At 36.6% G+C, this 15,628-nt stretch overlaps 2 protein-coding genes across 2 annotated transcripts; one reads left to right on the top strand and one right to left on the bottom strand.

The window, feature by feature from the left end:
* Window positions 1-3,867: 3,867 nt before the first annotated feature.
* Window positions 3,868-4,398, bottom strand: LOC121760851. Its single transcript, XM_042156453.1, has one exon. The coding sequence runs from the start codon at window positions 4,396-4,398 to the stop codon at window positions 3,868-3,870; it is 531 nt and encodes a 176-aa protein (XP_042012387.1).
* Window positions 4,399-7,015: 2,617 nt separating this feature from the next.
* LOC121759932 (carnosine N-methyltransferase-like) lies at window positions 7,016-15,506 on the top strand. Its single transcript, XM_042155513.1, has 18 exons — window positions 7,016-7,166; window positions 9,516-9,588; window positions 10,008-10,051; window positions 10,861-10,903; window positions 11,033-11,251; window positions 11,364-11,489; window positions 11,825-11,893; window positions 11,964-12,008; window positions 12,584-12,663; window positions 12,835-12,899; window positions 12,976-13,042; window positions 13,120-13,233; window positions 14,056-14,129; window positions 14,428-14,525; window positions 14,600-14,659; window positions 14,777-14,845; window positions 14,936-14,989; window positions 15,257-15,506. The coding sequence occupies exons 1-18, from the start codon at window positions 7,072-7,074 to the stop codon at window positions 15,332-15,334; spliced, it is 1,473 nt and encodes a 490-aa protein (XP_042011447.1). The 5' UTR covers window positions 7,016-7,071; the 3' UTR covers window positions 15,335-15,506.
* The last annotated feature ends 122 nt before the right edge of the window (window positions 15,507-15,628 follow it).

Genomic DNA, 15,628 nt, shown 5'->3' with positions numbered 1-15,628 from the left:
TTGTTCTCTGCTTCCCACAGACGGCGCCAGTGATGGATCCGCGAATTTCTGATGTTAGTAAATGCTGGTAGAGAATGAAGATTATGACACAAAGAATTTACGTGGTTCGATTTACTGAAGTAAATCTACGTCCACGGGAAAAAGGGAGGGCAAGATTGTATTGCTTGATCTGTTTTCTACAGCTTACAAATACCAACTTGCTATTTGCTATATGGTGTTTTATCTCTAGAGAGCTTAACCCTTTTCTATCTGATCTAAGTTCTATTTATACATTGAACTAAGGTCGTGGTTTGCAGCCCCACTAACAAGATCGTGGGTGAGCAATAACTGCTCAATAACTGCTTCGTACCACTAAATAGATCGTGGGTATAGCGGAGGTCGTGGAGGCCTTTCATGAGTCCACTAACTCCTAGTTCGGTCGAATGCTGAGACCGAACTGCTGGACTTTACCGATCAGCTCTTGCCGATCTGAGAGGAGAGCTTGACTGGTCGGCTTTTACCGAGCTGTAGGCTGAGTCCGAACTCTTTGGTCGTGCCGAACTCTTTGGTGCCGAACAGGTACTCTTTCTTGGGCTCTGGGCTGATGGGCCGTCACTGTTATTGGGCTTGCCATTAGGGTTTAGTTCGTACCCCATCAAAGATAAAATTGTCATTTAAATAACAATTTCTGGTCAATCCTTTAACTTATATAATTAGTTAATTATATCATTAACTTCTGCACATTTTTAAATTGTCACATACCATTAAAATTTTTACAAAATTTGTCATTTAAACTACTTTTTTGTTAACTGCTGGATAAATTTATCATTATTCTATATTATGATAGTCAATTTTAGATGATTATTAATTAATTGGTGAGGATATAAGAAGAAAAGTACAAAGTCACTACAAATTTATCCAAATTTTAATTGTATAGGACAATTATATAAAAATTATGGTAAAATTAACTAATCTTATAAGTTATGAAATTGACTAGAAATCAATTAAATATTGAAATTTAAAAGACAATTTTCCATACATAATCCTCTCTGAGTTCACCTATCTCACCCTCCTTTCTTAAATAATCCAACTTATTGAGTAGCATAAGTTGGAAAATGCTAGAGAAGAAACAAAATCAGAAAATAATCCAACTTATTGAGTATGTGTATTTCTCGGTTATTGTTAGATGCATCATACAAGATTACAAGGTAAGTTTTTTAAATGACCCTCATGTTTGATACCCCACGTTCACAATATATATTTGCATGTTGGTTATCCTAAGAAACCACCCTTCTTTTGTCTTTTATGGCAAAAGAAACTTATTCTCTCTTTTATTTTACTCTATTATTTATTTTATTTTATACACTAATTTTTTATTATTGTGTTTACCAAGTTAACTTGGGATAAGAGAAGTAACGTATTAGTAACCATTCAAGGGCATTAAGTTTGACTTATAAAGTACGAGCTATAAAATAATTTAATTTAGTTAGATATATATTTGATTTCGACCTCTGTTAAATAATTCAACATAATCTGCACGTAATCACACAAATAAATACGGAGTACTACCCTAAGGTTGGAGAGATAATTTTCAAAATACAAAATCAATTTTGTTCCTATTCTCCATGCTTGATTTTTAGTTTTGATTTTGTGCTATGGGTGACATGGTCACATGGGTAGTGTTGATGACACATTTTTTGCGGGTAAGCTTTTTTTCTTTCATGTGGCTGATGCGTTTTTTTTTTTTTTTTTTTGCAAGCGTTAGTTTGATTCAATAGTTTTTCTTGTTGGTTTTCCCTTTTAAGACAACCGAGGGTTAGCAAAATTCTCATTCTTAGAAATGGGGCGTTTTGCAAATGTGTAATGCATTTTTTTTCAGAGTGTTAGTTTGATACAATAGATTTTTATGTTGGTTTTCAGTCGACCAAGGGTGGGCAAAATTCAAGAGCTGGGGCATTTTGCAAATGCATAATACCCTATGCAAGAATTAAAAAAACACTTTTTTTTATTCCCAAAATAGCCCATTTTAAATAATTAATTCCCAAAATTGGTCATTTCTACAATTTTACCATCAGTAGGTGATAATTGGAAGCCAAGTCGGAACCACCATATACGCTCCTCGCCCTTATTCACCATTAGATATAGATTTTGGTGTATGTACCCTTTCTCGAATACTTCTTCCATTTTATAAAGTTGGTCACTTATTTTTATTTTCACACATCTAACAAAATTTGTCATATTTCATTTTTATTAACAAAGTTTGTCATATTTCATTTTTATTTACAGTGGATACATAAATTCAAGTAACTTTTTCAACTCACTTACATTTTATTATAAAAGTAAGACTCACATTCGAGTATAACTTTTTAAACGTATTTTCTAGTACTTCATCCGCCCTAACTAAGTTGAGTCGTATTTCTTTTTGGGATGTCCCAACTAAGTTGAGTCATTTCTTTTTTAATAAAAAAACAAAACATTCAATCACTCTTACTTTATTTCACTATCTATTTTACTCTCTCTTTATCTTTCCTATTTTATTATTTTTTCCTACTTTTCAATACAATTTCTTAATCCCAGCGCCCAAAAATTATGTATTAACTTAGTTGGGATGTAGGGAGTACTATAGTTCACATGTTCTTTAAAAATATAGCACATTTGTTATTTTAGGATTTCTCTTAAAAATAGATCATTTCTATTTAAAGAAATTTTTTTCTCTCTAATGAGGTGAGTCTTAATCTCCGGATGGGGATCCTCTGCTGTGCAAGTTTGCACAGCAGCCCCTGTTGTTACTCACATAACAATAAAATAATCAAATAAAATAAAATAAAATAAATAAATAAATAAATAAATAAATACTCCATCCGTCCCCAAAGAATATGCACTTTAGGTTCGCACGAGTTTTAGTACAAAATAGATAAAAGTAAGAGAGATGTAGAGAAAAAAAAGTAAATAAAATATTGTTAGTGGATAATGGGCACACCTCATTAGAGAGTAAAGAGTTCTCAAAGTAGAAAGTGCATATTCTTGAGGGACGGACTAAAAAGGAAAGAATGCATATTCTTGTGGGACGAAGGGAACTTTATTTTATTGTTATGTGAGTAACAGTAGGGGCTGTTGTGCAAACTTGCACAGATTCCCACCCCTCATTCTTCACCAACAGTACTCCAATCACTTTCTTTCTATCTCTCTTACTTTACCAATTGTGCAGTAAAATTCGTATCGTTTCAAATATTTTTACTCGTACCGTTTCAAATGTTATCCATTTTTTAAGGGCGAATGAAGTATTTCTTAATACTCATGCTGTTTTAAAACATGATAAATTTTGTGGAACAACGAGGGTACATATGGTGAGCACTTGAGTTCATGCTATTCCGTTTTTTTTTCATTTATGGTTCTATGTTTTTTGTGGGTCCTCAAGTTTGTTACAGATTTGATGCTCGTCTACTTGTTGACTTCAACTTTTCTTTTGAATACTACAAAAATCCTCTGTAGTACTTCCAAAAAATGAAAAAATAGAAATAGCCGAAGAAAAGAAGATTAAATTACTTGTGTAACGAAAACTGCGCCAAATCAAAATGATGATCCATTACTCATATCTTCTCTACAGTCGAGCAGAGCTGGCTAGAACAATAAACATCAACGCCACTGCGGCAGACTGGATTTTCAAATTTCCAAAATTCAATTCCAGAAGAATAATCTTCATCTATCCAATTTATGTGTGCATGTATGTATATATAGATATAAGATATCGCCCCCTCTGTTTCTTTCCGCGCTAATGTGACTCCATTGATGATTTGATTCATCAGTTTTCTTTGTATACAAGAGAGGCGAGATCGATTTACCTTTTGTATGTCGAGAGCCAATGTGTGCACGATTAACTAGCATCGTTCAAATATATTCAGAATGTACGATCGCATCCATGGTTTCCGAGAACGATCCCGATCTGCACCTCCCAAATTTACTCTGTGGCGGCCGTTTTTCGACGATCTGCACATCCCACAGCAGCTTGTTGCCGGAATTGGGGAGGTGCGGGACATCGTGCGTGACGATGTTCCTCCACGGCGGTAGGCCGCCGTTAGGGCGCAGGAAGTTGCCGCAGCACGACCGGAGCTTCACCTGCATCCCGTCGCGCATCGGCTCCCACTCAATCGACGGATCCGACGGCGACTCGAGCGACGTCTGCACCGCCTTCTTCGCCGTCACCCCGGGGAGGAGCGGGATGGTCGACGCCGCCAGATACGTTCCGAGGTAGCTCCGCAGCCGAATCGCGTTGCGATCCGCCATCAATTCCACCGTCCACACCGATTTCTGCCGCGGCGATTCATCCTGGATCACGCTCTCCTCATCTTCCGCCGCGGTTAGGTATTTGTCGCGGTAGCTCACCATCCTGATTGATTTTGCCTTCCGGAATATATCCATTTTTTCTTCAGATCTATAGAAATTGGAAGAAAAACTTGGATCGGTGTTGTTGTGAGGTGGAAATTAATCAATCGAATCGGATAGAGAAGAAGTTGAGATATAATTTCATGTTATTTCTTCTTCTCAGCCTCCTCTTCTGGTAGAGCTTCTACGTTCCAAAGCCAACCCATTTGGAAGAAGAAATGCATTTCTATTTTTGGAGGTATTTATTAAACTGGTTTCCATTTCTTGGTTTCCATTTCTGTGTTATTGTTAAACTTTAGGCCATCCACAATGGCGCCTAGCCGAGCCCCGCCTAGCCGAGCCCCAGCGCTAGGCAAACCATTGTAACCGCCGAGCTGGTTTCCGAAAAAAAAATCGCCTAGCGCTAGGCGATGTGTGGGCGCTGGGCGATGCGCTAGGCGATCCGCTCGGCGCCATTGAAGGCTCCGGATCGCCGAGCGCATCGCCCAGCGGATTTTTTAAATTTTTTTTATTTAATGTTTTTTATGAAACTCATTCTTGGTTGTTCTTATTTTATAGAGACATCCGTGAATGTTTTATGTTCCACTTTCGATGTGGGACAAACTCATTCTTGGTTGTTTCTCTTTTATAGAGACATCCTTGAATGTTTTATGTTCCACTTTCGATGTGGGACAAACTCATTCTTGGTTGTTTCTCTTTTATAGAGTCATCCTTGAATGTTTTATGTTGTTTTATGTTCCACTTTCGATGTGGGACAAACTCATTCTTAGTTGTTTCTCTTTTATAGAGACATCCTTGAATGTTTAATGTTCCACTTACGATGTGGGACAAACTCATTCTTGATTGTTTCTATTTTATAGAGACATCCGTGAATGTTTTATGTTCCACTTTCAATGTGGGACAAACTCATTCTTGGTTGTTTCTATTTTATAGAGACATCCTTGAATGTTTTATGTTCCACTTTCGATGTGGGACAAACTCATTCATGGTTGTTTCTCTTTTATAGAGACATCCTTGAATGTTTTATGTTCCACTTTCGATGTGGGACAAACTCATTAATGAGGATGTTGTAATGTTATTTTAATTTTAATGAAGTGTGTTTTTTAATTAATGTACTTTTTAAAATTTTAATATTATTATTGAATTTTCCTGTACCTGTGTCGTAAATTTAATTCCGTATTTTGTGTGATTGTTAATTATTTGCTTTATATAATTTTGAGTGATGTGGCTAGGCTATGACTGGGCTATTTGCTTATTTTGATGATGTGGCAGGAAGAGTTTGTGGCTAGGCTATGGCTGGGCTATTCCTATTGTGGATGGCCTTATGTGGAGTAATTTTTTTTTATATTGGTCTCTAAAATCATGAATTTTGTCCAAAATTTGGTATTTTCCATAAACTTTAAAATTAGTCTAGAATATCATAAACTTTGTACTTTGTTTGGTGTTTCCCAAGCTGGCCCAAATAAAATATTTTTATCAAAATCTTATTTTACGTGAGCAAGTACGTTTTATGGTATTTTAAATCACTTTTTAAGTTCATAACAAGTAGGATTAAAAGTCACGTAGAAAACGACATTGATTTATTTGTGTCAAGTATAATAAAAAGGCCTCGTAAGTTAGTCAAATATGGTGATAAACATGCCGTGAAAAATACCAAAATTTGGGAAAAGTTCCTGGTTTTAGAGACCAATATCCCTAACTTTTTTGTTTATTTAAATTACAAACGTACTAATAAAATGAGATAATATTTAGTACTATAATTTATTTTTAGACTATCAAAATAACATGTGTATGTGCACTACGATTTCAGATTAATCAATAATTTAAGATTAAATCAACATACTACATAACTCAACATTATCAATTTTATAGCAAAAAATTAGGTTAGGATCGAAGAAATGTCTTGATTTAGTTTCGACTATGCAACCGGACCTTCGATTCGTAAAAATGGTGTTAGACGATTGTATTGATTTTCTTCAAGAAAATGAAGTTGAAATGATATGTATACACTACGGAGTATATATTAATACTAGTTGCAACATATTATTTTATTATACATTGGTAAAAGAATTGAAAAACTAGCATTATTTCATTAATGCGCATTTATTTTTATTTTTCCTGTTTTAATTATAACAATAATACTCAATTCTTAATTAATTATTAGTATTATTTTGGATATTTATTTATTCACCAAAAATTCCAATTCCGTAATTTTTAACCGGAATAGCAAATTCCATCTATACCGATTTAAACCCAATTTCAGGGTGTTTTATTAGAGTCCTACTGTATATGATTCTTTTTGTAGCACTGAGCATATCATTTTATGTCCCTTTTTATTTTTATTTTAGTTTTAGACATTTTTTTCTTCAAATTATATTATGCATTTGCATAATTTAAAGATAATTACCTAAGGTTCACTATTCCAATTATGATTATAATCAATGTTTCCAAATGTTGAAATTTGGAATAAGAATTGATTATTGAGGTTAATCAATTAAAAGTTTGATATACAATTTTTGTTAAATTTTTTTTGTAGTGATAAATATTAATTATAGTTCATTAATAAATAATTACTCCATGAAATAGTGGAAAAAATATTAACACGAAGATATCTACGCTTAAAAAACTACTCCTACTATTTTTTCCCCAAAAAGGTAATTTAACCAATTATTAGAATCGAAGAAGGAAGAAAATTTACAGAAGAGGGAAATGTCGTCAATCGAAGATGAGGAATTGCGTCGCCGGAAACTGGAAGAGGCTCTCGAAGTCAAATCCCTCCGCCGTATCATTAGCGCTTATCTCAAGTATACACCTCTCCCACTCTCACTCGTGCTTCCGTCTCTCTTTTTCGTGATTAATCCTCTGAAAAGTTCCGTTGTTTATTTGTATTTTCCTTTGCAATAGTCTGCGAAGTTTTAGTGATTGCTGGTGTTCTGTCTCTATTGCTATTGCTATTGCTATTGCTATTGTTACTTTAAGCTTGATGAATTGAGGATATGAAGGGTTAATTGGTACTGAACTCTTCTTTGGTGAATATTCAAACATAATTTTCGGTGAATTTACGCTGCACGCGATGATGGAGCAGTTGAGCTTTAGAGCATCTGCAACGGTGGACGGACAGACGGCGTCCGTCCGTCTGTGCCAGCGGCACGGAAGAGCTCGTCCGCCGTTGGCACGGCGCTACTCGATGCATCGAGCAGGTCCGTGCCAGCGAGCAGGTGACGTGGTTTGCTGCGATTGGGCAACGACATAGCCGTTGCCTTTGAATTTTTTATTTTTTTTAAAATCGGTTTTTAATTAAAAAACCGATTAAAAATAAAAAAAATATTTTTTCCACTTCCCAAAAAAAATATATCCGTTTTTTACCGTTTTCTACCACTTTTATTATTTTTTATTTTTCCCCCCCAAAAATACACATTTTCATCTATAAATACTCCCACTTTCACTCCCAAAAATTCACACCACATTCTTTATTTCCATTCTCATCTACATTCTCTCATTTCCATTCTCATCTACATTCTCTCATCTCCATTTCTTCCACATACAACATAACAATGTTCGGCCAAGGCGATCACCCTCCGGGCTCCCACGGTTGGAACCCCGATTGGTTCGGTTCACAACCGTTTCCTAGTCCGGAAACGGAATATTCGGCCCCTCCTCAAACCCAAAGTTCGGGCGTTCCGGGTGGCTACCGGTCATACCCAATCGACGACCAAGATGCCCTCGAAGGGCGATACGGGTGGACACCCGAGCCTAGAGCGAGGTCGACCGCCCCCTCCCAAACTCCGACTCCTCCTACCCGCGGTGTTCGCCGGCGGAGATGGAGCAATTGTTCAAGGCGTATTTGTCAATCTCCGAAGATCCGGAGGTTGGCACGAACTAATCCGGCGATCACTTTTGGTGGCGCATCTGTCGCCGGTACAATGAAAACCGGCCGGAGGGAACAATCGAGCGCAACGCCATCTACCGAGTCAACGAAGAAATTAACAAGTTCCAGGGGTATTACCTCCAGGAAGAGCGGTCGGCGGGGAGCGGCCGGAGCGAGGCCGACATCATCAGTTCCGCCATGTCGACCTACTAATCCATTAACTACAAGGCGTTCAAGTATCTCAACATTTGGCAGGAGACGCGGTCGCATCCGAAGTATAGGGGAGGCGTAACATCCTCCTCTAACGGCTCCTCCAAACGGTCAAGGTCGGTATCCCTATCCGACTCTGGCTCCGAAGACGTGGTTAGCCAACTCGCCGGAGCTAACTTGAGTAGCCCCGACGCCGGCTCGAGCGGTTCCCAACGCCGACCGCAAGGAAGGAAGAAGGCGGCGGCCAACTGCCGTCGCGCCGCGACTTTATCCGACGATGCTCCCGACTCCGCTACCTTTCCTGTTCCCTATGCGCTACCTCCACCCCCCACTAACTCGTTGTGGACCCTTTTGGCCTAACTCAATATGGCCGATAGGTCAACTATGATCCCCCGCGCAACTTCGATCGCACGAGGCCATGATATTGGGCCTCCAAAAACAATTTGGGGTAGTGCCGCCGGATGAGTAGTCTTCCACGGGGATATTTTTAGCTTTAATTATGTAATTTTTAATTTTTAGTATTTTAATTATGTAATTTTTAATTTTTAGGATTTTAATTATGTAATTTTTATTTTTTAGGATTTTAATTATGTCTTTTTTATTTTATTTGTAATTTGTAATATTATTTCGGTTTTTTTAATGAATTTTAATGTTATGGAAATGTTTTTATTTAAAATGAATTGTGCTCGTCCTTGTGGAAGAGCACAGCTGTGGATGTTGTGCTCTTGCCTAAAACCAGGCAGTAATAGTGGCGCCGGGCCCACAACCGTGTTCGTTGGCAAGAGCACGGTTGTGGGTGCTCTTAGTAAATTCAACTGTTTAGTAACTCTAGTTGAGAGTAACGATAGATAGAATCAGGATCGTTATTGTGTTTACAGTAGTTGGCGCCTGCCAATATATTCCCTGATGATTTGTTGATGAACTTCTATAGTTGACTTGTATATTAGTATTTCATTTATGTTTTCATTGTCAGGTATACTAATTCATTTCCAGTTTATTCATTATAATCTTTATTGCTTCAATGGATATGAGTCCCTGTAATGTAGTTTTAATTTTTATTGGGCTCTGAACGCAGCTATCCGGAGGCTGCTGAGGAAGATATCAAAAGATATGAAAGATGCTTCAGGAGGCTTCCTCTTGCCCACAAGGTCTCTTTCTAGTTAACCAATAGGAACAGGAGTGAGCATGTTAATCATTTCAAGTGAAATATTATGTAGAATGCAAGGTTAAAATTTGTGTGTTATATCTATGGTGATTGGTGAAGTATGTTGTAAAATGTAAAGTTTTGGTTTTTTTATGTTTTCTTATGTGGTAAAGGACAATGAAGGCAATGTTGGACTCTTTGTGAATACACTGCTAATTCTTAGTACTCCAGACTACTGAACAAGTTTTTGAACTTTACCTTGGAATAAAGATAATCTTCATCACCGAAGCTCTATTATCCGCCGCAGTTGAGACGGTTTACTTTGTGCTGCAATCTCCTACTTTACTTTGAATTATGTTATGCTATCATGTATATGACATACATATAGGTAGTTTCACCAATTTTTTATTTTGGCTTTTGCAGGCACTGTTGTCACACCTTCCTCTGAAATTTCAGAAACTCAGATGGTAAAATCTACTATAGCATATCTATGTTAGGAATACTTACATACTTTATATGATGAAGTTCTAATTGAATATTTATGAACTTTGTGGCTCATTATGATTGGAAATGTAGGTGTTGAGTTACTTGAGTATAACCAGTACTGAGTACAGTTTGGCACCAATCATGTCATTCTTGCTAATACCCAAACACTTTTACTGCCCTGAGCGATGGTGCTAATCAATTCATTTGATTGAGTTAGCATCCCATCTTTACTTTGCTCAGCTGCAGCTTAGTTTTGCCTTGGCCAAGTCCTTTGTTTTCATGATTAAAAGTAAAAATTGATCAGAACCTCCGGATGCACATCATCATTCAAATCATGTCCTTTGTTTGGTGGGTGGGGGTTGGGACTTGGGGTGCCATATTTCCTCCTCAAAAATAAATAATTTTTTAAAGTACAAGATGATCTATAAAATGGAGGAAAATAGAATAATAAAATAAAGAAATAGGAAGAATTCTAAACTCCGTACCTGAAAGTCTCTAGTGTGATGGAGTAGCCCCCATCCTTGGCAGGGTATAATTATTTGAAGTTAACTTGAACTTAAATAACGTTATGAATTATGAAGAAAGTACATTTTTTATACTTTCAAGTACCATATCTTATATATTGGCATGTTTTCCAGCAGATAACTGCATATTCATTATCCCATCCATACCCTTGTACCATATATATCAATATGTATCATGAAGAATATCAATGAAGGAGAATGGAAATATGGTACTACCATTAAAAAATAATGTTCAGTGTGCTGAATCTGGTGTTATTTTCTTGCAGGTGTGTTTCACAAAATTCTTATTTCATATTTGAAATGCTTAAGGTGACTTGATTCCCCGTTTATTACTTGCTTGACTTGTATTTTGATCTGATTGTTTGTCCTCTGGAGTGTTGAAAGCTTGTATGTATATTGTGATCTGTCTGAATCTGCCCCACCTCTTGATTTTGGCAGGCCTTTGATCCTCCTATTGACATGAATGTGGACACTGACATTGCTGAGGATCATGCGATTGAAAATGCCCCAGTTCAACAACTTTCTTCTACTGAAATGAATCCACATCCTTGTCAGTCTGGCTCAAATAACACCCTACTACATAATGCAAAAGTTGATGAACTTCGCTCTGGGGAAGATGGAGCGAGTGACGCTCCTAAGCCTGAAACTATCAGTGAGGTCTCTCTTAACATCTTGGGTCATGCCTGTAGGATTTGTTTGAAATATTCTCTCTGTTCAATTTGTTTATTTCCTTTTCATTATGAAATTTGACCTATGTAGATAACAACAGGAGAAGAAAATCCAATCATTGAGCGAAAACGTCGGGAATTGCTCTGTAGCCTCTGAGCGTAATGGAATGGTACAAGGTGGTGATGCCCATAGTTATCAGAGTGGTACACATTGTTGTGATGGACATGTAAGGCATTCCTTTCCAAGATTTATTCTTTCACCAACCCACCTCTTCTAGCATTTTCCCTCGTACTTCTATTTTATATTCTTCTTCTCTTGAATTATCTTTGTTGGGTTATCATGATTGTTTGTGATGAAATTTTTAGAAGTTTTTTTTATGTTGACGAAGTCACAAGCATACTGGACAAGTGCATCAAACAGAGATTTATTGCATAAAATGAATCTGCAACTTCTCAAGAACTTCAAATGCTTGAGCCTTGCATACATAGTTTAGAATGCTACATTTATACTTATTATTCTATTTTCTTATTAATAATTTATACCCTGCATATGTTATTTCAGGCTTCGCCGTCGCCTGATTGGTTGGACCCATCATTGCAATTTCATGTTCCTTTGGCTGACGTAGATAAGGTTAGCTATTCTTTTTGATTTTGAGTATCCATCCATGCTTAAGATTTAAACTATCGTACTAATTTCCCAGGTTCGATGCATCATAAGGAACATTGTCAGAGATTGGGCAGCTGAGGTATTCCTTGTTTTCTTTTCATCTGTAGATAAAAGGTCTTTAAGTATAATCAATGTTATCAAATAGCGGATATGGCGGCGCCATGGCGCTATGGCATGGCGTTCGGTGGTGGAAATGCCATAGCACCATGTCACTGCCATAGCACCGCCATATCTGACATTTGACAACATTGCGTGTGTACTGCATTTAGGAATAGGGCATTATGCAAGAAACATGGTGGTTAGAGTGGTATATTATGCTTTATTAATTGTTTAAAGTGTTTTAGATGTTATATTTATTTTTTAATTTTTGAATTATATATAAATATATAAGTATTATTTTATTTATTTAATTTTTGACCGCCATATCCGCCATACTAGTACGCCATATCCCTGTGGCGGTTTTTAGGCAAACCGCCATAAGCCGCCATACGAGATTGATAACATTGAGTATAATTATATACTTATAACAATGATGATTATGGTATTGTGATTCAAAAGTCTAACCTCATTCAACAGAAGTAGAAGCATTATATATATATATATGAAAAGAGTGGATATATTGGATTTACTACTTTTTCACCTTGCTATGTTTAGGGTCAGAAGGAGCGTGATGAATGCTATAGACCAATTCTTCAAGAGCTTGACCGACTTTTTCCAGACCGCTCTAGTGACGGGTATCATTTCTGAGATATTATGTTTTTAAGAGTCTCTGGTGTCAGGATACTTGCAGATTATTCTGCCATTGTATTTGTGCCAATTGAGCTTGATATTTTATATTATTGTAACAAATCTGTTGGCTGGTACTCTCTTTTGGTAATATTGATATCTTATGTCTTCTTAACCAGTCCTCCTGCATGTTTAGTTCCAGGAGCTGGACTTGGGAGGTTGGCATTAGAAATCTCATGTTTGGGTATGCTACTGGAGTACTCTTCATCTTAAGATGATAAATTCTTTGCTGTCAGTCTGAGTGTGTTGTTGTATCACAGGTTTCATAAGCCAAGGAAATGAGTTTTCATACTACATGATGATATGCTCCAGTTTTATACTAAATTAGTAAGTAGTACCTCTGTTGTTATGATTATATTCTTTTTAAATATTGGTTCATTAGTATTAATTTATTAGTGCATTAGCTCTCAAAATTTCGAGCAGTGGAAAATATATCCATGGATCCACAGTAATTGCAATTTACTTTCCGACAAAGATCAACTTCGCCCTGTTTCTGTTCCGGACATTCATCCAGCAAGGTATTGATTTAAAATTATTAATTAGTTTCTATATGCTTTCTCCTATTGCTTTTTTTTTTTATGTTTTACTGTAGCCATTTGCCTTTCACAGTTGGTTCTTTCATCCACTTTTTGTCTGTATCTGTGCTTTTCAAAATACAAATTAAGATTTAAGACACCTGAATGATTACTTTTTCATAAGCTAACTGTTTAACATCTATTTACTTCAACAAATGAATGAACCTGTTGTCACTAAATGATACTCCCTCCGTCCACGAAAAATAGTCCTGTTTTGCTATTTTGGGGTGACCACAAAAAATAGTCCCATTTCTGAAAATGGAATGTTTCTCTTTCATACTTAACCCACTTTTTCTACTCTCTCCCATACTTTACATTTTCTCCATATCTCTCTTATTTTACCTACTTTTTCTCCTCTCGTACTTTACCAATTTTTCATGAAAATCTGTGCCATCCACAAATAGGACTATTTTTTGTGGACGGAGGGAGTACTATTATTAAGTAATTTTTCCCAGTATGTTACATTTACTTTGTCCTATTGTAAAACTCATGTGTATCAATCTGGTCACCTGCATTCCTTCAATTCTGATAATCTTATGCTCGACTTTACTCTCTCTTGTGCTTCTGCTCTTTCCTACACTGCCACTAGATGGTTTTATTAATTGCAATTGCATGATAGCTCTTAAGCTCTTAATTATATTTTTGCATCATACATTCATACTGTAGCAAGTCTAACAGTAGTGAATGTTAATTCTTTTTGGAAGTATCATGAGCCACTTTACACCTTTTTCAGAAACTAGATTGTGATATTATCCTTTGGAACAGTGCAGGAATTACTGAAGGCTTCTCAATGTGCGGAGGTGATTTCGTCGAGGTCTATAATGATCGAAGTCAAGTAGGTAAGAAAGGCATAGGGAATCAGTATATATGTTGAGGTAGTGGTGACTTTTAGATGTTCAGAATTCCTTGTCAAGTTTAGGTGGATAATACTGTAATCTGAACTGCTTTGGGTACTTCTATTCCACAATTGAGCTTCATACACATTATGTGGAGTAGTAAACATATTATTTCCTTAGCAGTTTCTCTAAATTGAAGAAATTCTGGAGTGTAAAACCAGTGGAAACTCAAAGTACATGTCATGCAACTTCTGTGACCTGCTGTTAGATACCTGTCTTATTACTCTCACTATAATTTCAGGAGCCTGGGATGCAGTTGTGACTTGCTTCTTTCTTGATACGGCACACAATATTGTGGATTATATTGAGATAATATCTAAAATTCTTAAAGACGGGGGTGTGAGTGGTCTCTACTTGTGATCGAAGCCCCAAATCCTTCCTGCATGCATTTCTTATTCTGAGTGAATTGACAGGTCTGGATCAATTTGGGACCCCTGCTTTATCATTTTGCAGATGCTCATAATCAAGACGATGTAAGTCTCTGAACTATTAATCTCTTTGCACTCTTTCAAAAGTTCAACAAATGAAGAAATAAGTGATGTATCAATTATGTGTTTACTTTTCTTTTTCATGCTATCTGCTTCTACTAGGAGATGTCAATTGAGCTTAGCTTAGAAGATGTAAAGAGGGTTGCCTTCCACCATGGATTTGAAATAGAGGTATCCTTGGATTTAATTATGAACTGACTCCATCGAAACATTTTACTAATATCACTTTTTTCTTTCATTTGATTTTCTTTTTGTAAACAGAAGGAATCAACCATTGCCACAACTTATACAACAAATCAAAGGTCGATGATGCAGGTAAGTTTCCCATATTTGGATCCGAGCCTATATGTAACACTGTAATCTAAACTTTATGTCCTGAACTGGGAATTTCAGTTCAATATTTGATGCCATTTAACTGTTAATCTGCCTAGTTCTGTTACTCTATAGCCACCACTGCACTCGCGGTGACCATTATTACTGTTACATTTTCTGCTCCTGTTGCTGCTGCTGCTGATGATGTTAAGTGTTGGTATATATTTGACATGACCACACAATGAATTCATCTTCTTTATGTAACTGCAGAACCAATACTATGCTGCATTTTGGACAATGAGGAAGAAACCACCGCCGGCAAGTGCACCGGATGCGGCTGCTGCATAATGTGCAGTCTACCTAAGCTTTAAGCTTATGTAATCCTAGCTGAAACGTTTTGTGTTAGTGTGCTCTGTTTAGACCATAATGTTTCTACTGAGCTCTTACTGCTCTTGAATATTGGCCTACTATTGTTGGAATTTCAGGCTGAATTAATGCGAAAGCAAATTAGATTTTCGAATTTTGGTGTTTGAATTTACTAAATGGTAGTTTGTGTTGGTATGTTTTTTCTCGCGAAAACAACTAAAGTCTAAACATGCAATTCTATGATTTTCATCCAAATGCTCTCTTTTGTCCTTAACA

Source organism: Salvia splendens, chromosome 13, assembly GCF_004379255.2.
Source record: "Salvia splendens isolate huo1 chromosome 13, SspV2, whole genome shotgun sequence".
NCBI lineage: Eukaryota > Viridiplantae > Streptophyta > Magnoliopsida > Lamiales > Lamiaceae > Salvia > Salvia splendens.
This window is presented reverse-complemented; position numbering and strand designations above follow the sequence as displayed.

Excerpts from the sequence above, each read along its gene's own strand:
- LOC121760851 (XM_042156453.1), bottom strand. The coding sequence starts at position 4,398 with ATGGATATATTCCGGAAGGCAAAATCAATCAGGATGGTGAGCTACCGC.
- LOC121759932 (XM_042155513.1), top strand. The coding sequence starts at position 7,072 with ATGTCGTCAATCGAAGATGAGGAATTGCGTCGCCGGAAACTGGAAGAG. Across the intron at positions 11,252-11,363 it reads AGCCTGAAACTATCAGTGAG|GAGAAGAAAATCCAATCATT; the intron begins GTCTCTCTTAAC and ends AGATAACAACAG. Across the intron at positions 11,490-11,824 it reads CACATTGTTGTGATGGACAT|GCTTCGCCGTCGCCTGATTG; the intron begins GTAAGGCATTCC and ends ATGTTATTTCAG.